We start from the raw sequence: 24,013 nt of genomic DNA on the forward strand, positions 1-24,013 counted from the left end.
AACGAACCTCAAAATTATTTTTTTTTTTTTTTTTTTTTTTCATCAGCTCATTTGTTGTTGACTCCGACTTTCCATCCGTGTTGACGTACACATCAGCAACGTTTCATGGTCCTCACGAGGCTAAGTGAATTCCAACATACATACATACATATCCTAAGTCGTTCTGTTTGTTCTAAGTGAATTCCAAATGGTACCAATACTCATTGAGGGAGAAACTTCAAAGTAAAAACAACATGAGGTATTAAAACCAAATAAAATAAATAATCTTTTATTTTTATTCTTTCAAAAAAATCATAGGACAACAAAAATATATCTTCAAAAAATAATAAATAAATTGGGAATGAACAACTCACGTTACAATTTTCTTTTGGTAATTCTAAAATTAGTTGCGGTACCTTTGTGGTAAAGCGAAGCCTTTTCACAAAATTTTCTGGATACAGCCATTACTATTAAGTGCCTCCTTTTGCAATCAGTTCCTATTTTTGCACTGATTATGTAGCCACTGGTTGCTAATCGAAGGCACTCAATTGTACGAGGCTAAGTGTAACCTGAAATCCACGCACAGGGCCGAAATAAATACGACCCCGGGAATCGAATCTGGGACCTCCGGAGTGCAAGCCAAGTGTGATACCCATTTGGGATGCGCAATCCAAATGAAAATGAACCGCAGACAAAAAGGCAAAGTTCGATGAATTTCCCGGAATAACTTTTCCTCTTTCATTTTCACATAGCGATCAAAGTTCCCAGAAGTGAAACTGCAGCTTCACCAGTAAGATAACTAAGATAGAACTTTGTTTCCTTCTAAGTTATTGTACCAAGGTAGTTGGTAAAGTGAGGATTAAAATTGACATTAGTACAAGAACGCGAGGAAAATCCCGGAAATCACTTTTCTTAAAAATCCTTCGGACACGCAAAATTTTATCGAAACCATGAACCATAATAGATTACAAGGCCTAACAACACAACCATTTTCTATCGGGCTGGGGAATCGAAGTCTACTAAAATAAAAAAAAAAAAGAAATATAAAATACCAGTTTCTTCAACTTAATAAATAAAAAATACCTATATAAATATTTGTTTAACATTAGAAAATAAATAGGTATATAATCACAAATAAATTAAAATATAGGTGTTCAATCGTAGATACACAAGTACCTACAACACAATTAAAATTTTTAGGTCCTATTTAAAATGAACTTAGCCTAGTTTGGTAAATAAAGGAAAAAGAAACATCTTGGTAAAAGATACGAGTGTAACCTGAAATCCACGCACAGGGCCAAAATAAATACGACCCCGGGAATCGAATCTGGGACCTCCGGAGTGCAAGCCAAGTGTGATACCCATTTGGGATGAACCGCAGACAAAAAGGCAAAGTTCGATGAATTTCCCGGAATAACTTTTCCTCTTTCATTTTCACATAGCGATCAAAGTTCCCACAGAAGTGAAACTGCAGCTTCACCAGTAAGATAACTAAGATAAAACTTTGTTTCCTTCTAAGTTATTGTACCAAGATAGTTGGTAAAGTGAGGATTAAAATTGACATTAGTACAAGAACGGAAGGAAAATCCCGGAAATAACTTTTCTTAAAAATCCTTCTGACACGCAAAATCTTATCGAAACGGTTCGAAACCACGAACCATAGATTACAAGGCCTAACAACACAACCATTTTCTATCGGGGCTGGGGAATCGAAGTCTACTAAAATAAAAAAAGAAATATAAAATACCAGTTTCTTCAACTTAATAAATAAAAAATAACTACCTATATAAATATTTGTTTAACATTAGAAAATAAATAGGTAAATAATCACAAATAAATTAAAATATAGGTGTTCAGTCGTAGATACACAAAGTACCTACAACACAATTAAAATTTTTAGGTCCTATTTAAAATGAACTTAGCCTAATTTGGTAAATAAAGGAAAAAGAAACATCTTGGTAAAAGATACAGAGAAATTCGGGTGCAGAAAAAAAGGGGCCACAGAAAAGTCGAGGTAGGTACTTTAAATACCTACACTATTATTCTTGGGAGGTTTTCCTTCAAAAATGATTAATTAAATCCCAAGAAATAAGGTCTCGGAATCACGGTTCCTAATTATGGGATAAATTCAATGTTAATCAGGATCGATATGGTGATATGACATTATTTCCTAGGAAATTTGACTAAAAATTAGTCTCCGAAAAGATAAAGCATTATAGGAGATATAAATAATATTGGATCCGTCAATAAATTCATAGAAAAATGTTCAATATGTTTCTGGTCTCGTGGTAGGCGTGAAGGGGTCAGTCACCCCCTATTTCTTTTTCTTCTGCTTGCCGGACACAGTGGGTGAGGTGTCTGGTACTTGTGTCACCTGTACTTTGGGTACGGTCAGGGGGCGTATCAGGGACTTGACCACGGGCGGCGTTTGTCCCGGCAGGACGGGGGAGCTCGCACACAGGGCGGCTGATGTGAGTTGTGTCACCAGAGAGAAGGCTGAATCGTTGGAGAGAGGGTTGGAGGACGTTCGGAACGCTTTCTTCAGTTTGCTCTTGAGACCGCCAGAGTGACATTGGGTCTGGTAGAAGCTGATGGAGGGCGGCTGGAGCTTTCCGTTCACGAGGTGAGGCATAAGGTCTGTCTCGGAGCCCCACTTACCCACGTGTGTTGACCGCTCGAGGAGCTTGTTACGAGCCAACTTCTCGATGACGTCAGCACACACGTAGCGGCCGCAGAACCGGGCCCACTGCTCGGCCCTTAGCCCTCGGCCTGTGTCTCGCATTGTGGGGGAGGCTCCTGGAACAAATGGAAATAAAGTATTAGGCCCAAACTTACAGTGGTGATTTAGTTAACAGACCACACATCAATATTGTAGGTAATTATCTCCTTCAGGTCCTAAGTAAGTATAGGTACCTAACTAACATTTGATTGTTTTTTTTTCGATTTAATGTCATGTATTGTGATTTTCTGGACCAAACTGAGAGGGGAAAAATCCGAGTCAGCAAAATCGAAAAGTTAAACAAGCAATTTTTGTTCAGTCTTCCTTACTACGTGATATCACACGTATTAAAATTTAATAATTGACTTTACTCGCACTCTTGCGCCTGAAAGCTAGGCCAAACTTCGAAAATCCCCCGAACCATGAGAGGGGGACTTTTTAAAAAGAGGGCGAGAATTTTTTTTTTTTTTTTTTTTTTTGGTGGAAGGGGGGAAAATTAGTCTCCGAAAAGATAAAGCATTATAGGAGATATAAATAATATTGGATCCGTCAATAAATTCATAGAAAAATGTTCAATGGTCTCGTGGTAGGCGTGAAGCAGTCAGTCACCCCCTATTTCTTTTTCTTCTGCTTGCCGGACGCAGTGGGTGAGGTGTCTGGTACTTGTGTCACCTGTACTTTGGGTACGGTCAGGGGGCGTATCAGGGACTTGACCACGGGCGGCGTTTGTCCCGGCAGGACGGGGGAGCTCGCACACAGGGCGGCTGATGTGAGTTGTGTCACCAGAGAGAAGGCTGAATCGTTGGAGAGAGGGTTGGAGGACGTTCGGAACGCTTTCTTCAGTTTGCTCTTGAGACCGCCAGAGTGACATTGGGTCTGGTAGAAGCTGATGGAGGGCGGCTGGAGCTTTCCGTTCACGAGGTGAGGCATAAGGTCTGTCTCGGAGCCCCACTTACCCACGTGTGTTGACCGCTCGAGGAGCTTGTTACGAGCCAACTTCTCGATGACGTCAGCACACACGTAGCGGCCGCAGAACCGGGCCCACTGCTCGGCCCTTAGCCCTCGGCCTGTGTCTCGCATTGTGGGGGAGGCTCCTGGAACAAATGGAAATAAAGTATTAGGCCCAAACTTACAGTGGTGATTTAGTTAATAGACCACACATCAATATTGTAGGTAATTATCTCCTTCAGGTCCTAAGTAAGTATACCTGTATATCTGTATAACATTTGATATTTTTTTTTGCGATTTAATGTCATGCATTGTGATTTTCTGGACCAAACTAAGGGGGGGGGGGGAAATCCGAGTCAGCAAAATCGAAAAGTTAAACAAGCAGTTTTTGTTAAGTCTTCCTTACTACGTGATATCACACGTATTAAAATTTAATAATCAACTTTACTCGCACTCTTGCGCCTGAAAGCTAGGCCAAACTTCGAAAATCCCCCTGAACCATGAGAGGGGGACTTTTTAAAAAGAGGGCGAGAATTTTCTTTTAGGTGGAATAAACATAAGCAGAAAGTTGATTATGAAAAGAAAACACAGAGAGAAAATGACGAGCATCAAATCACGTAGACAAAAGAAAAGCCCCAAAGTTTAGCTGAGAAAAAAAGTTTCCACAGAACGAGGTGGTAAAAGAAAGTTGAGAATATTGCTTTGGATTTTTAGAAGATGAACACCTAACTGGATTTGAACTTTTCGGGAAAAGTGTTCTTTTAAATTTGTTGACCATTCCCCTCCCGACTTGTAAACAGCGCGCTTTCTCTGTTTTTGTGCTCAGATTTTGCCAGTTTTTTATTGGTTTTTGTGAGTTTTTCTGCAAGATTTTTTGCATAGTGACTTTTTAAGGGCTGTTTTTTGCCCGAGTGGTGTTATTTCATAAGAAATCTACTTTTTTTACGCTTTAAAGACGTTTTAAGTGTCCAAGTTATCGCCTCCTAGCTGAATTTTTTTCTGGTTACCATGGCAACACGTATTGTTTAGAGGTAGCCCATGTCTGTTCTCCTGAAGTTTTCGCTCTAATAAAGCATCTGGAATTAAAAAAAAGGTCATCCGAGTTGCGTCCCCGGTACCTGAGATTGAACCTATATTCTTGAGACCATAAAGTAAATAAATAAGTTAGTATATGTATAACGAACAGGGTGACCAAAAATAACTGTACCTATAATTTATTATTATTTACTAGCCGAAATTTCTGCTAGAAAATCCTTAAGGCATGGCCGTTCATGTCACTCATCTATTTAGTGGTCTTGCTCGGCGTAGCTTAACAAAAACGAACCGGAAAGTAGCCTATATAACCTTCACGGGAGTGCAAGCAATAAGTTGACAAAGTTTCATAGCAATCGGATGAGCGGTTTGGCCAGGCACAAAGTTCGAACAAACACACACACAAACAAATATTCATTTTTAAATTTTTAATTTTTTATATGAGATTTATTTATTTTAAAAAGAATTATTCACCTCAAATTTTTAATTCTATTTTTGACAAAAGCATGTGGCCATCAAATTTATTTCGTATATCCGTGAATATACGTAAATTTGAGCGGTTAGAAATCCCGGAAAATACCTAATTGAACGTAAAAGTCCAAGCACCGTATGGGATTCGAACCCGCGACCTCCTGATTATCATGCGAGCGCATGACCACTGAGTACACAAAACATTCAAACATAAACCAATCCCATCTCTGACCTTTTTACGTCAGTCCTTGATTTCGAAAGGCATAAAAAAACTCACAAAATGAAATGCCCTCGGGAGCAACTCATCTATTTGAGAAGTCCTTAGGGATAAAACGCTCTGCTTTTTTTCACACGAGAATTACACGGTATACGAGAATTGCACGGTATACAAGAATTACACGGTATACGAGAATTACACGGTATAGGAGAATTACACGGTATACGAGAATTACACGGTATACGAGAATTACACAGGATACGAGAATTACACAGGATACGAGAATTACACGGTATACGAGAATTACACGGTATGCGAGAATTACACGGTATACGAGAATTACACGGTATGCGAGAATTACACGGTGTACGAGAATTACACGGTGTACGAGAATTGCACGGTATAGTATACGAGAATTGCACGGTATACGAGAATTAAACGGTACCTATACGAGAATTACGCGGCATACGAGAATTACACACGGCAGAAGCAAAAAAAAAAGGACGGAAGAGGAAGGGAAAAGAGAAAGAGCAGATAGGAACAAAAGAGGTGGGAGGAAGATAAAAGAGATGGGGAAGGGAGATCGACAAGTTACAATGTTGCTTTTCATGGTGGGGAAATTCTAAAGGAGAAGAGGGGAAAGCGTTACTGTGGAGGGGGGATTAATGCAAACAGCAATGATCTCTTTCAACTATACCCTTGCCTAATGCCTACTATTTTTAGATGGAAAAGCTATGTACCTACCTACCTCTAAATAGAGCAGCAAAAAAAAAAAAAAAAAAAAAAAAAAAAAAAAAGGGGAGGAAAACCTTAGAACGGAAAATAAAAATTGAATTTTCGACCTTTTACAGTTATTTTTTCGGAGTTTTGACCTCAGATTTGGATTTTTAGGAATCGACCATTTATTCATAATTTTTACCCATTTGCAACTGCTCCATTTTATTAAAACATAAATCACAGCATGCTCCTATTCAGGTTTCTTAGCTACCTAGGATTTATTGAAGGAATATCGGAAAGAACTCCAACAATGGAAAAAAAAACCATGTTTAGCATAAAAACTTGTCGTTCCCGGTTTAATAATCTACGCTAAATTGTATGCCTTCACTTGGACTCGAACCACCTACCTCCAGATTCGAAGACCACCGTGCTAATCACTACACCACCGAGGTTGGTAACTCTAACAATAGTTTAGGTAGATAAGTTACAGCTGTCTGGCTAGGGGACATTAAACAGAGAGAAGACTAGCGTCTGGCTGTGGGACTATAAACAGGGAGGAGAACAGCTAACCCTAACAGGTAAAAAGTCAATATAGGAGAGGCTTACTGATAAAGAGGTCTTATCGGACATCTGCTTACTGTAATTCGAGTGGGCAGCTATGCCGTAAACAGCAAAGCCGGTATTTATGTAGGTATAGGTTCTTAATATCGATTTAATGGTAAACAACTATGCACCACTTGCTATATGAGCTTAAGGTTTTTATTTTAACATTTTTGAGCCATGATGTAGGTAAGGTATGGAGAAAGTGAAAAATGTAAATACATAATAGTTTGGATTACCTACCTGTTTAACACCTAAGACTTTAAGGCTGACTGGAGTTACTGTCCTCACAAGGCTGAGAGCACCAACAAACAGCCCTAGCTATTAGCATAGTTAGTGTTCAGTCACAGTCACCCTTCTATTTATTGAGAACATTGAAATAAATTTTGTATGAACGCCGTTAAACTAATGTGTATATGCAATGTGCAATAGTTTTGTTATGTCCTGGTGGCACTCATTTTGTTATCTCTAGCGAGCGGGTTCAAGTCCCTACTTAAGGAAGGGAATGTGTAATTCCTTAGGAATAGGAAATTTAATAGTGAAATGCACGAAGGTAATCCTTTTGTATTCGTAGATTCGTAGATTCTTAGTAGCTTAACCCATCCTTTAGGGCTGTTCGCCCCTACACCTAAGCCTCGGAGTGGGCTTTTTGTGTTTGGAGTTAAGCTGCTATCCCCGGGCCTTGATGGAACCTCGAAGCACCCTCACTGGTATATTTCAACCTCCTCAGTTTCTCTAAAATTCACCTGCAGCAGCTCTAGAAAGTCCGCACAATCAGGTTTATTCCAGAGAAAAGCTGTGAGTCCATATATTATTCCATTAAGAGGATACCAAGAGGTGCCATCCAGGCTAGTAGGTAGGTCAAGTAGGTAGTCAGGAAGGTACATAGGTACTGGGGCCTACCAGGCCTTGACCACTACTCTACCGAGATCTAAAAATCTAATACTGTACAAGTAGTGTACATGGATTATCCTATCTATTCAACCAAGTTATGTCACCACTCGACGTAGCTACTCAATAATTGTCCTCACAAGTCCAAGTGCACCCCGAACTCCAAGAGGCGGAAAAACTTCGACCCCGCCGGGAATTGAACCCGAGACCTCCGGCGTGCAATGCCTACCTCGGTGGTGTAGTGGTCAAGGCGTTCGCCTGGTAAACAGGAGGGCGTGGGTTCAATCCCAGCCGAGGTATGGAATACCTACCTCGGTGGTGTAGTGGTCAAGGCGCTCGCCTGGTAAACAGGAGGGCGTGGGTTCAATCCCAGCCGAGGTATGGAATACCTACCTCGGTGGTGTAGTGGTCAAGGATTTTTCCCGACAAAAGAGACAATGAAGGCAAATAAAAAAAGTTTTTTAAACTTGTTAATTTTCTTTTCTTCTAAAACTGGGTAACTTTCTAATTTTCTACTTCGTCTAATGTTCACAGGGAGTTTAAGTAGACACCAAAGTTTTACTGGGTGCCACACTATCTGCCAGAAACAGCAAAATGCACCAATATTCCTGATGGTTCACTGGAGAGCAACGTTACGCGTGGTTGGTATTCGGCTGGGTGACCTCTGTCGGCATCACTCAAGCTGCTTGAGTTTAATGTGCCAAATATTTTTGTATTTGGCACTTTTTCTTCAAACTTACCTGTGACTAGTAATAATTTGGCACACTTGGTTCGGCCTTGGATAGCAGCCTTCATGAGAGGGGTGAAGCCCAAATCATTTCTAGCATCGATCTCGACGTCAGGACATTTGGTGACAATGAAATTAATTGACTCGACTTGACCTGGAGGAGAAGAAAACAAAAGTAAAAATTAATTATTCAGGTCTATTTTATACCTTGTTTTGACTGCTTGAAAAAGACTTATGGTGGGTTTCACCAATGACTTATTGAGAGATTTCACTAATGGAAGATTATTTGAATGATCCAAAAAGGAGTTTTTAGTGATTCAAAAAGGAGGAGTTTTTGAAAACTCCTGTTTGGACCACTAAAAACTCGTTTTCGGACGGTTAAAACTTCTGCCATTAGTGAAGTCTCTCATGAAGTCATTGGTGAAATCGACCATTGGGTATACAAAAGGATTTGGTCTCGCTGGAGGACGTAAAACTGAGACAAAACCAGCCCTGTCAAGCCACAGACAATAACACTGACTCTTTTGAGGGTACCTGAATGGGAAAACAAAAGTAAAAATTAGTTATTCAGGTCTGTTTTATACCTTGTTTTGACTGCTTGAAAAAGACATAAGGTGGGTTTCACCAATGACTTATTGAGAGATTTCACTAATGGAAGATTTTTTTAATGATCCAAAAAGGAGTTTTTAGTGATTCAAAAAGGAGGAGTTTTTGAAAACTCCTGTTTGAACCACTAAAAACTCGTTTTCGGACGGTTAAAACTTCTGCCATTAGTGAAATCTCTCATGAAGTCATTGGTGAAATCGACCATTGGGTATACAAAAGGAGTACCTTCGTGCATTTCACTATTAAATTTCCTATTCCTAAGGAATTACACATTCCCTTCCTTGAGTAGGGACTTGAAGACTTGAACCCGCACTCTAGAGATAACAAAATGAGTGCCACCAGGACATAAGAAAACTATTGCACATTGCATATACACATTAGTTTCACGGCGTTCATACAAAATTTATTTCAATGTTCTCGATAAATAGAAGGGTGACTGTGACTGAACACTAACTATGCTAGCTAGGGCTGTTTGTTGGTGCTCTCAGCCTTGTGAGGACAGTAACTCCAGTCAGCCTTAAAGTCTTAGGTGTTGGGGCAATTGCCCCAAGGGATCTTAGGTTAAAGTGGCATTGCCTTAAAGTGAATTCCCTTAGGTCGAAAAAGAGGTAGGTAATCCAAACTATTGCTTGGATTTTTCACTATTTTCATACCTTACCCAGTACCCACCTACATCATAGGTAGGGGTCGCAAATCCCGCACGTTTCCAATCCCGCGGGATCCCGCGCGGGATTTGGCCAATCCCGCGGGATCCAGCGCGGGATCGGTAAATAACCGAAAGAGTGAAATTGTTTTCGTTCCATCTAGAGAGAGAAAATTAAACTCCAGCCAAAATCCAAACAATAGCCGAGAGAGGGGGCTTTTGGCTTCCATTGGTATGAATTAAATTTATTGAACCGAAATTAGACTCATCCGCTCAGACTTTGGTCTCTTCAGTGATTGATGGTCAGACTTTCAAGATCATTGAACAACTACGTCACAGTGTTTACATGTACACCTTGCACATGACATTGTGATCCGCATAATTTAGACTCACGTAAATTAAGAAAGAGTATATCAAAACAACCTGGAAACAACGTCCCTGCATTGTAATCATTTTAGAGGAGATCAAAACTGATGAAGATTTGAGAGAAAAGGAATAGAGACTTTTTTTTTAATTTCTAAAACAAGTTGAAATTTCTAAAACCGACCAACTATAGGGGTTAGGTACCTAGTGGTCTCCAGGACACTAAAATTATTTCTCCAGATTTCTTCCATGTACGAATTAAGGATTAAGTCTGGTATAGTTTCTTGTTGACTGTTTCCTGCTATCACTACCTCTCGACCAAATCCCTTACCGTGTTATCCCCCATATTTTTCATCAACTTCTCATTCATCTCAGTCATTTTCCAGAATTTTCGCATTTTTCGTACACTTTTCAGTCTTCATTTCAAACCCCCCACACGTTGTGTCGAGGTTAATTGAAATTCAAATTTTACACGGGATTGAAAAGGTTTCCGCCAAAAGGTCGAAGGTTCCGTGTAAGTTGCAAAACGACCTTTTCAATTCATCACACAGAAGAGACAAACGAGGTTGGCAAAAGGTTAGAATGTTAGTGTATAGGTTTACAGAGAAGAGGTATTCCTTTATCTATGTATGAGGCTATGAGGATACCCAACTAAATATTTAGGGACATTTACTTAGGGACAACTAAATATTTAGCTAAGATTAATAGGTTAAGACTGTAGTTAAGATTAAGTATGTTTAAGATTTTACTATGTAGTATTAGTTTTATGTTTTCAATGTATAATGGATGTATCCGTCAATAAATGAAAAAAAAAAAAAAAAAAAAAAAAAAAAAAAAAAGTTTTTATTATTATTTTGGGAAAATGACCTGTACGGGGACCCTAAAGGACCGATTAAGACCAAAATATAAGGATCAGTATGATCACTATCCTGAATATCAACATAGGTAATACATATAAAGAAAAATAACTGATGTTCTTCCATCTACCGTGTTTCAATTTTATTAATGAAATAAGATCACTGGAAACTTAGCCTAAAAGGGCGGAAATTTTTTCCATCCAAGCAATCAAAACAGAGACTAATCAGAGAGAACTGGATAAAATAGGTACATAGAACAAACTTGATAAGTAAACATGGATAACGAACTAGGGGAACAAAACTATAACTCTACTGTTGTTCCACTAGATAGATAGGTACCTATCTGATATCTATTTGTCTAGGATAATTACAACAGATGAAAAAGGTCAAAAAAAAAAAAAAAAAAAAAAAAAAAAATTTGCATTTTTAGGTACTTAGGCTACAAAGCTTAAGCAGCAACGAGTAGGGCGTATGTTAGGATAAGTTAGAGGAACGGCAGGTTAATGTCACCTACTACGAGTAGAATCAGACATAAAACATTTAGGTACCTACACTAGACTAATTTAATTGCAAAAAAGTTGTTTGTTTAAATTTTAGTATTATGATTTTTATCTAAAAAAAAAAAAAAAAAAAAATCCCTAAATTTTTTTGCCCCAAAGGGAAAATGCCCCACAGAAGGAATTTAAAAAAAAAAAAAAAATGCCTAAAATTTTTTGCTCCAAAAGGTAAATGACCGAAAGAGTGAAATTGTTTTCGTTCCATCTAGAGAGAGAAAATTAAATTCCAGCCAAAATCCAAACAATGGCCGAGAGGGGGCTTTTGGCTTCCACTGGTATGAATTAAATTTATTGAACCGAAATTAGACTCATCCGCTCAGACTTTGGTCTCTTCAGTGATTGATGGTCAGACTTTCAAGATCATTGAACAACTACGTCACAGTGTTTACATGTTCACCTTGCACATGACATTGTGATCCGCATAATAGACTCACGTAAATTAAGAAAGAGAATATCAAAACAACCTGGAAACAACGTCCCTGCATTGTAATCATTTTTTTAGAGGAGATCAAAACTGATGAAGATTCGAGACAAAAGGCATAGAATAGAGACTTTTTAATTTCTAAAAACCGACCAACTATTATAGGTATTAGGTACCTAGTGGTCTCCAGGACAGTAAAATTATTTCTTCAGATTTCTTCCATGTACGAATTAAGGATTAAGTCTGGTATAGTTTCTTGTTGACTGTTTCCTGCTATCACTACCTCTCGACCAAATCAGCACTCCTTAGCCTGGATTCGAACCCTGGACCTTGACTCTGAAGAGGAACCAAATTTCCGCTTGAATTCCAAAAACAGATAGTGCAATAAAACAACAAAGTTAATCTATAACATTATCATGTTTGTATCTGATTTTTAATTTCATTCCATTTTTTTTTCTACTATAATATTCTTTCTGCTCTGAAATAAACGGTATTGGAACCGTTCCAACAACTTTTTTTACTCCCAAAACAAACTTTAAAGTTAATCTATAACATTATCATGTTTGTATCTGATTTTTAATTTCATCTGAGCGCACGGCAGTGCGCCAGGCCAAGTTCCAGTAAGCACGCCTGTGTATCTTTACACGAACCGATTCGGCAGGTTTTTCCATTTTTTTTCTACTATAATATTCTTTCTGCTCTGAAATAAACGGTATTGGAACCGTTCCAACAACTTTTTTTACTCCCAAAACAAACTTCACTTCGTTTTTTCCCATATTTTTCAATTTTAATCCTTTCAGAAGTCTATAAATTTCAGAAAGGAGGATACAATTTTGTTTCGGGAAGAACTTTGAAACAAACAAGTAGTCAAAGTGCACAATTTATGGAGGGAATTCCCCAGAGCAATGACTTTGTTCGGTCTTCTCAGGATATGAATCGAGGTAGCAATAGAAGCATAGGCAGTGGGCAGAAATACAGGAAATCCAGGAACAATTGCAGGAAAAATAGGTATCAATATAAGTATAGGCAATAGGCAGCAAATTTGATGTACCAAAAAATCTGGTAGCAAAATGCAAAGTAGGTAGGAAATTCAGGCACCAATTAATAGAAGAAATTTACCTATATGCATACCTAGCAATACAGGAAATCTAGGTAGCAGTAAAGAGGCAAAATTACAGGAAACCTAGGCAGAAAAACAGGAAATCCTAAAAACTTAAGGCAGAAACATAGGAAATCTAGGTAGCAATACAGAAAATCGAGCTACACAAATGGAAATACAGGAAACCGAGGTACACAGATGGAAATACAGGAAATCTCTAGGTAGCAATACAGGCCTAGTTTCAGTTGCTTTTATTTTATTGTTTCGGTCTTACCACACGTGCCATTGTTTTTTCCCTTGAGAGAGAAAGAAAGAGAGAGAGAGAATGAGGGAGGGATTGTTCGACTGATTTCATTAATCTACCTATCATCCCTTTTCATCCCTCTATCTCCTATTTACAGTCCATCTCTTTCTCTCTCTCTCTTCTGTTTCCCTCTCTTTCTATCTCGTTGCAACTCTCTCTAGAGAGAGTTAGACATTTTTTTCTATTTCTCTCCTTCTTTTTCTCTCTCATTGATGTCATGGTGATAGGACGTCGTTATAAATTAGCTTCTCTCTCTCTCTCTTTTTCTCTATCTATCTTTCATTCCTCAATTTCTCTCTCTCTTTCTCTTCCTTCCCTTACTCAGTCTCTCTCTTTCTCTCTTTTACCCTCTTTCTTTCCTCTCTTCCTTTCCCACATTCTTTCCTATTCCCCCTCTCTCTCCCCTTCTTCTTTTTCCTCTATCCTCTTTATTTCTCTCCTCCTCCTTCATTCAACTGTCCTCTCTCTCTCTCTCTCTCTCTCTCTCTTTCTCTCTCTCTTTCTCTACGTATGTACCTACAACATATGATCTCTCTCTCTGTACAACATATGAGCTTCCAATACATGGAGTACGACACGTGAGCTTCCAATACATGGCGTTAGGTAGAACACGTGAACTTGCAGAGAAAACATGGAAACGCTATTACACGAAATGTTCACATGCGTCAATAAACTTGTCTTTATCTCTGACAGCATCTCTTGTGACGTCACTATACAGGGTGGTTCGTGATTTGCGAACCACGCTTATATCTCAGAAACGGCTGAGAATTAAGGAATGAAATAAACGGCATCATGTAGATGTTTCTGGTCTCGTGGTAGGCGTGAAGGGGTCAGTCACCCCCTATTTCTTTTTCTTCTGCTTGCCGGACACAGTGGGTGAGGTGTCTGGTACTTGTGTCACCTGTACTTTGGGTACGGTCAGGGGGCGTATCAGGGACTTGACCACGGGCGGCGTTTGTAGGAAGATTTGAAGGCCGGGACCAAAATTCTAGATTGAAATCAACCAATCAGATTGCTTATTCTAATGCAAGAGTTAAACGTACCTAACCTAAGTTTGAAACTTTAAACTCAAACTACAGTCCCGGCAATGAAAAACAATTTGTATGAACGCCTGGTATTTATTATTGAGTATGCAATGTGCAAATGATTTTATAATCTACCCAGCCAACGTGAATAGTCGAAAAGCTTTCCCTTTAGAAGGTAAATTTATGGATTTATCCTTTCTACATTCTGTTCACAGATTACAATTGTTTCGACAGCATCATGTGTCGAGATAAAAGCGTGGGTAACGATTTCTACAAGGATAGAGATCCACCTCAAATCGACCTATCGGATTATATGACTGTGGACTCGATTACTTTTGAAAAATAAAAACTCTTGAATAACGAACCTCAAAATTATTGTTTTTTTTTTTTTTTTTTTTTTTTCAGCTTCGTGTGTGTGTGTGTGTGTGTGTGTGTGTGTGTGTGTGTGTGTGTGTGTGTGTGTGTGTGTGTGTGTGTGTGTGTGTGTGTGTGTGTGTGTGTGTGTGTGTGTGTGTGTGTGTGTGTGTGTGTGTGTGTGTGTGTGTGTGTGTGTGTGTGTGTGTGTGTGTGTGTGTGTGTGTGTGTGTGTGTGTGTGTGTGTGTGTGTGTGTGTGTGTGTGTGTGTGTGTGTGTGTGTGTGTGTGTGTGTGTGTGTGTGTGTGTGTGTGTGTGTGTGTGTGTGTGTGTGTGTGTGTGTGTGTGTGTGTGTGTGTGTGTGTGTGTGTGTGTGTGTGTGTGTGTGTGTGTGTGTGTGTGTGTGTGTGTGTGTGTGTGTGTGTGTGTGTGTGTGTGTGTGTGTGTGTGTGTGTGTGTGTGTGTGTGTGTGTGTGTGTGTGTGTGTGTGTGTGTGTGTGTGTGTGTGTGTGTGTGTGTGTGTGTGTGTGTGTGTGTGTGTGTGTGTGTGTGTGTGTGTGTGTGTGTGTGTGTGTGTGTGTGTGTGTGTGTGTGTGTGTGTGTGTGTGTGTGTGTGTGTGTGTGTGTGTGTGTGTGTGTGTGTGTGTGTGTGTGTGTGTGTGTGTGTGTGTGTGTGTGTGTGTGTGTGTGTGTGTGTGTGTGTGTGTGTGTGTGTGTGTGTGTGTGTGTGTGTGTGTGTGTGTGTGTGTGTGTGTGTGTGTGTGTGTGTGTGTGTGTGTGTGTGTGTGTGTGTGTGTGTGTGTGTGTGTGTGTGTGTGTGTGTGTGTGTGTGTGTGTGTGTGTGTGTGTGTGTGTGTGTGTGTGTGTGTGTGTGTGTGTGTGTGTGTGTGTGTGTGTGTGTGTGTGTGTGTGTGTGTGTGTGTGTGTGTGTGTGTGTGTGTGTGTGTGTGTGTGTGTGTGTGTGTGTGTGTGTGTGTGTGTGTGTGTGTGTGTGTGTGTGTGTGTGTGTGTGTGTGTGTGTGTGTGTGTGTGTGTGTGTGTGTGTGTGTGTGTGTGTGTGTGTGTGTGTGTGTGTGTGTGTGTGTGTGTGTGTGTGTGTGTGTGTGTGTGTGTGTGTGTGTGTGTGTGTGTGTGTGTGTGTGTGTGTGTGTGTGTGTGTGTGTGTGTGTGTGTGTGTGTGTGTGTGTGTGTGTGTGTGTGTGTGTGTGTGTGTGTGTGTGTGTGTGTGTGTGTGTGTGTGTGTGTGTGTGTGTGTGTGTGTGTGTGTGTGTGTGTGCGTCTGTATACAAAATATCTTGAGAACGGTAAAAGCTAGGGACTTAAAATTTGGTATAAAGTCATCAAATGTGACAAGGATGTAACACGAAAGGTTTTGGTTAACATCGATACCACGGTTGGCCGCTTTCAGCTCTACTGATTAACCGCGGTTAGGGATATCGAAAATGGTGGGGAGATACTCGCATTTTGTTTACAGACAGACAGAATAGACCCTCCAAAACCATACCTAAGAAACTTAACTAAGCATAGGTACCTAATCCAATAGGATGAGGAAAGTCGTATGATGTTCACACCAGATTTTTTTTTTTTTTTTTTTTTTTACGAACAGAGAAGTTATGAATGTGTGGTGTTGGGATGAGTAGTGCTTTGAATTGCTTTTCCGGTACGAGTGAAAAAAAGGAAAAAAATGAACGCTTTTTTTCTGACACTCTCAAGAGCTGAGAGTCGATTTTTTTTTAATTCGAAAGGAGCGCGGTGGGCAGAGAGTCTTCGGTTCGAATACCAGAGATGACACAGACAGTAGGTATGGTAGGTAGTAGGCTAGTAGGTAGCAAAAGGATACTATTTTGGGAAAACACAGGACAGACAGGGAAAGGAGTTTTTCTATAGTTCGTCGAGTTTAGTCTCACACAGAAAATGACCTGTACGGGGACCCTAAAGGACCGATTAAGACCAAAATATAAGGATCAGTATGAACACTATCCTGAATATCAACACAGGTAATACACATAAAGAAAAATAACTGATGTTCTTCTATCTACCGTGTTTCAATTTTATTAATGAAATAGGATCACGGGAAACTTAGCCTAAAAGGGCGGAAATTTTTTTCCATCCAAGCAATCAAAACAGAGACTAATCAGAGAGAACTGGATAAAATACATAGAACAAACTTGATAAGTAAACATGGATAGAGGCTTAGTGGAACAACGTTTTGCAAAAAAAAATTGCAAATTTAAAAAAAGCCATTTTAATCATCAAAATTTCATCTACATGATGCCGTTTATTTCATTCCTTAATTCCCAGCCGTTTCTGAGATATAAGCGTGGTTCGCAAATCACGAACCACCCTGTATACCAGAGGTTCCCAATCTGTGGTACGCAGAAGCATTTCTGGTGGTACGCGAAGAGACTTGAAAAAAATCATTTTCATGACATGTCTCGTAAATGCGAAAAACAAATCTGGTAACCTGAGTTGGGAGAGAAGAAATCTACAATCAATGCTCCAAAAAATTGTAACATCATACTACCAAAAAAATTCGCCTGCGGCACAATAATATCTTTACTTAACCCCCAAACCATAGAAAATCGACGATTGGTGGTACCTACGCCAAAAGAACTTGGAAGTGTCAGGTGCTACGCAGTACTCAAAAGTTTGGGAACCCCTGTATTATAGTGTTCCTCCATAGAAACATGTCACGAATTCACTATTGTTGCTGTCGCACTTAGAAAGGTGCTGCTGTCGTTCAAACGCCAAAAACTAGAACGTTTGACGGGGAATTTTGACGTGAAATCATATTATGGAAATATTGGGGAAGGCAGTGTCGTGGTGTGGGAACTCATGTGTTTGTTTGGGGAAATTTCTGAGTTGAGAAAAAAAAAAAAAAAAAAATGTACTTACCTAAATATTGGTTTGAGCGTTTGATGAAGAAATTCCTTTTGCAAACAAAATATAGTTGAGGCAAGTTTGACGAAATTGTTAGTAGGGGCGTCGATTAGTCCTAGATACAAGGAGGAAGATATAGGGTGTATCCTCCTTTCGGGAAACTATCGGAACCAAAACCGGTTCCCTTTTGGAATCTGAGGATCCTTTACTTTGGAAATTATTATTATTATTATTATTATTATTATTATTATTATTATTATTATTATTATTATTATTATTATTATTATTATTATTATTATTATCCTTACCGTGTTATCCCCCAATTCCCCCATATTTTTCATCAACTCCTCATTCATCTCAGTCATTTTCCAGAATTTTCGCATTTTTCGTACACTTTTCAGTCTTCATTTCAACCCCCCCCCCACACGTTGTGTTGAGGTTAATTGAAATATTCAAATTTTACACGGGATTGAAAAGGTTTCCGCCAAAAGGTCGAAGGTTCCGTGTAAGTTGCAAAACGACCTTTTCATTTCATCACGGCAGACATACAGGAAATCTAGGAACAATTGCAGGAAAACTAGGTATCAATATAAGTATAGGCAATAGGCAGCAAATTTGATGTACCAAAAAATCTGGTAGCAAAATGCAAAGTAGCAAATTCAGGCACCAATTAATAGAAGAAATTTACCTATATGCATACCTAGCAGTACAGGAAATCTAGGTAGCAGTAAAAGAGGCAAAATTACAGGAAACCTAGGCAGAAAAACAGGAAATCCTAAAAACTTAAGGCAGAAACATAGGAAATCTAGGTAGCAATACAGGAAACCGAGGTACACAGATGGAAATACAGGAAATCTCTAGGCAGCAATACAGGAAACCGAGGTACACAGATGGAAATACAGGAAATCTCTAGGCAGCAATACAGGAAACCGAGGTACACAAATGGAAATACAGGAAATCTCTAGGTGGCAATACAGGCCTATTTTCAGTTGCTTTTATTTTATTGTTTCGGTCTTACCACAGTACCACACGTGCCATTGTTTTTTCCCTTGAGAGAGAAAGAAAGAGAGAGAGAGAGAATGAGGGGGGATTGTTTGACGGATTTCATTAATCTACCTACCTATCATCCCTCTATCTCCTATTTACAGTCCATCTCTTTCTCTCTCTCTCTCTTCTCTCTTCTGTTTCCCTCTCTTTTTATCTCGTTGCAATTCTCTCTAGAGAGAGTTAGACATTTTTTTCTATTTCTCTCCTTCTTTTTCTCTCTCATTGATGTCATGGTGGTAGGACGTCGTTATAAATTAGCTTCTCTCTCTCTCTCTCTGTTACTCTCTCTCTCTCTCTCTCTCTCTCTCTCTCTCTCTGTTACTCTCTCTCTCTTTTCTCTATCTATCTTTCATTCCTCAATTTCTCTTTCCCTTTCTCTTCCTTACCTTACTCAGTCTCTCTCTTTCTCTCTTTTACCCTCTTTCCTTCCTCTCTTCCTTTCCCTCATTCTTTTCTATTCCCCTCTCTCTACCATTCTTCTTTTTCCTCTTTCCTCTTTATTTCTCTCCTCCTCCTTCATTCAACTGTCCTCTCTCTCTCTCTCTCTCTCTCTCTCTCTCTCTCTCTCTCTCTCTCTCTCTCTCTCTCTCTCTCTCTCTCTCTCTCTCTCTCTCTACAGAAATAAAGCGGTAGGTATTAGGTACCTACGTATTGACGGGGAATTTTGACGTGAAATCATATCATGGAAATATTGGGGAAGGCAGTGTCGTGGTGTAGGAACTCATGTGTTTGTTTGGGGAAATTTCTGAGTTGGAAAAAAAAAAAAAAAAAAATACCTACCTAGACATTGGTAGGTACGTAGGTAGATATGTAGGTATGTATACATATACTTGAAATGAATAGTGACAGAATTTGATTATCATTTTGCTTTCAAATAATTGTGAAAGTCAATGGATACCTATACGGAAAAAAAAAACATAAAAAAATCAACTACGACAAAAATTGTAAAAGATTTATCAAAGAAAATATATGTATACCTCTATTTTTCTACCTATGAATTCCTCATACCACTCCACTGGCAGCAATCTTTCTATGACAAATTTCCAACTTATTATCAGAAAAAGTATGTTTGTATTCACATACAAGTAGGTAGGTACCTACCTTTATCTCTAAAGCTAAAGGTACGAGTATTTCTGTCTTGAAGAATATCAAAATAGAGGGAAAGAAAATGCTATTTGTTTATTTCAAAAATGATGTGTGCTTCAATCACCAGAAAAATGTAGCAAATGATGGATAATAGTTTGAGACCAATTTTATGAGACACACTGTCTCAAAGAATAGATGAATAGGGTAAGTGTACCATTAATTCGCCCACCTAAAAAACGTACCATTTATTGGCTCACCTGTACCATACGCCACATAAGTCTGAACTGGACGAACTTTTTCAAGATCCGAAATGATGGATAATCGTTTGAGACCAATTTTATGAGACACACTGTCTCAAAAAATAGATGAATATGTGTTACTTATTACGAGAAAATTAAAGTCAGACTTAACGTATTTGAACGCTCTCTCTCTCTCTCTCTCTCTCTCTCTCTCTCTATCTATCTATCTATGTCCTGGCTCTCTCTCTCTCATGTAGAAAAACAGCCACTATCAGAGAACTAATTCTCTTCCTCTCTCTCTCTCTCTCTCTCTCTCTCTCTCTCTCTCTCTCTCTCTCTCTGTCTCACTCCAAAAATTGTAGTCATAAAAACAAAAATTAGAAAAATAAATGTGGGCAGGTGGGCTAATAAATGGTACGTTTTTTAAGTGGGCGAATAAATGGTACACTTACCCTATGTGTTACTCATTACGAGAAAATTAAAGTCAGACTTAACGTATTTGAAAGCTCTCTCTTTCTCTCTCTTACTCACTCCTCCCTAGTACTTTATTTATTTCCTTTTCCAACTCTCCTTTCATCTATCTCTTCTTCTATTCCCTCTCTCTCTCTCTATCTATCTATCTATCTCCTGGCTCTCTCTCTCTTATGTAGAAAAACAGCCACTCAGAGAACTAATTCTCTTCCTCTCTCTCTCTCTCTCTATCTGTCTCACTCACTCCTTCTCCCTCTCTCCCTCCCACTATCCGAGAACTAATTAGAAAAACTTTTCATTTTCCCCTCTAGCAAAAACTTGTCTGGAACATAAAGAACAACATACAAAATAGTGTATGAAAGAGAGAGAGAGGACGAAAAAAAAAATAAGAAAGAGAGAGAGGGAGAGAGAGAGAGGGGGGAGGTAGTAAGAAGAGGTGGAGAGAGAAGAGAAGGGAAAGAAAGAGAGAGAGAATCGGACAGTAGGAAGTGCACTGACAGCTGACAGTAATTTTCTTTAGGGGATTTTCCCCCTAAAATTTTATTGTGCTGTAGGTATCTTGACTATTCCTAATAGGGGAGCTATTATGACAAAAAAATGAGCATGGGTCTGCGTTTGGAATTTGGAGTGCATTCAGCCAGTCAGCCTATATCTACCTAATGAGGAAAATTGTGTCTTTACCTAACATAGGTACATATTAACATCATACCATGCTGTACCTATTTTCATGTTATTTAATACCAATATACATATATGTAGGTACCCACCTACCTTTCTGACATTTTCACTCATTAGAAATTTCCAACTCCTTCTTTTCATCGTGCATTTTCATCAAATAAAGAAAATGTATGGTGAATAAAATTACTAGTTATAATACCTTAATGATGTAAGTAAGACACGTTATGTACCTATGAACCTATGTATTTATTTAAGTAAGGTTGTGGGAAAGTCGGAAACGACTAAAACCCCCGAATCGTTTGTCTGGCTGGGGGATGTTACACATGGAGTAGACCAGCTTAGTCTGACTGGTGGACTTTAAACAGGGTGAATACCAAATTATGTAAGACATCTATGTATACCTACCTAAAATACATTCTTACATACCTACATGGTCTTTTTTTTTTCTTATTCTTTAACCCATCAAATATATACGAGACCTTGTTTAGACTGCTGGGGTAAAGGGACTTTTCAGTCCTATTCGGGCAGGATAAACAAGGTATATTCTATTCTATATGTACAGTACATTCTTAGGGTAATGTATTGATTTATTTTCTTATTATTATTATTTGAATGGGGTTGGTAGGGGGTTGGCTTCCGGTTGTGTTTTCTTTCAAAGTTATGTTTTGATAAACGTATAACATACATATAACATGTCTAAGAAAGAAAAGGCCAACCTGGTTAGCTTAGTTGGTAGCGCGTCTGCCTTGTAAGCGCTAGGCCGCAGGTTCGATTCCCGCCCGGGGCGGATTTTATCCTGATGTTATAATGTTCGTTCTCGGAACGGCTGGCTTTCTCCCATTCTGTCTTCCTTCTCTCTTCGATTTCGGGACGATAAGACCTTAGCAGTTACAGTTCCCTCTGTCAAACCTCTTAAAATTTCGGGACGATAAGACCTTAGCAGTTACAGTTCCCTCGGTCAAACCTCTTCAGCGGCGCGAACGACACGCAAGTGTTGAAGCGCCTAATGAAAAAAAAAACCTCTTAAAAAAAAAAAAAAGTTGAGGTGAAAGGAAGGTATGTAGTGATGATCACAAAAATTACCTACATAGGTAACTAATTTACCAATAGGTACATGATATACGAATTACCTATATTAGAGGGATATAGAGAAGAGGAAGGATCTCAAACTAAGTAGGTAGGTAGCTCAGTAGGTTCTTCAAGAGCTTTGATGGAGGGAACTGTAACAACTAACAAAGTAACAACGTAGGTCTTCCAAATCAAAAAGAGAAATAGGGCAGGAAATGAGAAAGCCAGCCGTTCCGAGAACGAACCTTATCTGTTCAGGAGTTCACCCCGGACGGGAGTCGAACCCACAGGAATTCAAAATTAATCGACTATAAAAAGGGTGGCAATTAATTTCGAAAGAGTAGATATTCCCGGATATAGGTAGGTACCTACTTTTCGGATAAAATTTATGTTCCCTGGCAGTGTTTTTGATAGAAAGATAGGTAGGAGAGGATGTATCTGGAACTTTTGCCAAATAATTAATCTGTACCTAACAGCCATGCCACCCTCCGTTCCGTCCTGGATGTTGTAAGTCTAACACCCGTGCTTATTATAACAGAAATATCTAGGTATTTGCTCTCAAGAATTGTCCTACATACTGGACTGGTGCAATTGTCCTACATACTGGACTCCACACACAAGAATTTCGTCGGGAAAGGCCCCCCATTTCTATGTAATGTAAGAGTCTCAAGTCAGACTGAAATAGATCCAGGCAAATCCGATGTTTGAAGTTGATACTTCAGGAGTTCTTGAGAGCTATTAACGTACACACACATTTTGTTCACAGGTGTAAGGTTGCGATCACATTGGATCACATATTTCATCGTATATTGTAGTTGTATTACTATCCCATAGAAAATACACACTTTGTTTGGACTGCTGGGGTACAGGGACTTTTCAGACCTATTCGGGCAGGAATGCGTCGCGTGTTAGTTAATAACATGCCTACATTTTTCGTCCAAAAGGTATCTTCTCAGGGTAGAGACAAAATAACAGATAGAAGATGAGGCGTTGATTGGAAGGAAGAAAGGAAGGGAGGGAGAAAGAAAGAGAGGGAGAGAAACACTGAAAGAGTTTATTAAAAGACAAAAAGAAGAGGAAAAAAAGAGAAAGCAGCCGAAAGTGCTGAGACAAAAAGGGGTGGGGTTTCGCCTACCCATCTTCCCCTCCTTCCCAAAAAAAGCTTTCTATTCTTTTTAATGAAACTTGTTCTAAGAAAACTTTCATGTTCAAGAACGCATTTTCTTCTCTCTCTCTCTCTCTCGAAAGAGAGGGAGAGAAACAGAGAAAGAGTTTATTAAAAGACAAAAAAAGAAAGCAGCCGAAAGTGCTGAGACAAAAAAGGGGTGGGGTTTCGCCTACCCATCTTGCCCTTCTTCTCCCTCCATTTCTCCTTCCCAAAAAAGCTTTCTATTCTTTTTAATGAAACTTGTTCTAAGAAAACTTTCATGTTCAAGAACGCATTTTCTTCTCTCTCTCTCTCTCTCTCTCTCTCTCTCTATTTTTATAGAACTTTTTCCATTGTAAATTAAAAAGTATGGTTGGTTATGTCCGAAAAACTTTTGTTTTCTCACTCTCTCTCTCTCTCTCTCTCTCTATTTTTATAGAACTTTTTCCATTGTAAATTAAAAAGTATGGTTGGTTATGTCCGAAAAACTTTTAGCTCACCCAATAGGGGGTTCCTCTTCCCATGGGGTTGAGTACCCCCCATGCTATTAGCTCACAGGGGGGTCTTTCCAAAATAAACTATAACGTACATATTATGATACAAGCATGTATTTATACTTGTAAATATTATTATTATTTTAAGTATATATGTAGGTACCTACTAATCATGTCAGAAAACCTATACTTATTTTATTATTTTCATACTTATTTAGGTAGTTTTTTTTCAGCCCAAATACTTACGTGAGAGAACTTTAGAAAACTTGGTTCTATTATTATTTTAATGAAACCTTGTGAAAATGTTCAACATTATGGAAATTTGCTGATTAGGACCGCTTTGGCCTTCAGCCCGTTCCCTGAATGAGGTAAG

General features: G+C 39.0%; 2 protein-coding genes across 5 annotated transcripts in view; one reads left to right on the forward strand and one right to left on the reverse strand.

Annotated features, from left to right (window-relative positions):
- Positions 1 to 14,553, forward strand: part of LOC113466248 (isotocin-neurophysin IT 1-like) — a 25,553-nt gene extending 11,000 nt beyond the window's left edge. For all 4 annotated transcript variants that reach the window (XM_026821472.1, XM_026821474.1, XM_026821471.1 and 1 more), the window contains exon 4: positions 14,392 to 14,553. In XM_026821472.1, the coding sequence (XP_026677273.1) occupies positions 14,392 to 14,522 (131 nt within the window). In that variant the 3' untranslated portion in view covers positions 14,523 to 14,553. The remainder of the gene's footprint in view (positions 1 to 14,391) is intronic.
- Positions 242 to 2,772, reverse strand: LOC108252030. The gene is made up of 2 exons (XM_017442860.2): positions 1,258 to 2,772; positions 242 to 548 (listed from the first exon to the last, which is right to left on the reverse strand). Exon 1 carries the CDS (start codon positions 2,759 to 2,761, stop codon positions 2,294 to 2,296), a length of 468 nt encoding a protein of 155 aa, XP_017298349.1. The 5' UTR covers positions 2,762 to 2,772; the 3' UTR covers positions 242 to 548; positions 1,258 to 2,293.
- Positions 14,554 to 24,013: the final 9,460 nt, after the last annotated feature.

Source organism: Diaphorina citri, unplaced genomic scaffold (genome assembly GCF_000475195.1).
Source record: "Diaphorina citri unplaced genomic scaffold, Diaci psyllid genome assembly version 1.1 scaffold234, whole genome shotgun sequence".
Lineage (NCBI taxonomy): Eukaryota > Metazoa > Arthropoda > Insecta > Hemiptera > Psyllidae > Diaphorina > Diaphorina citri.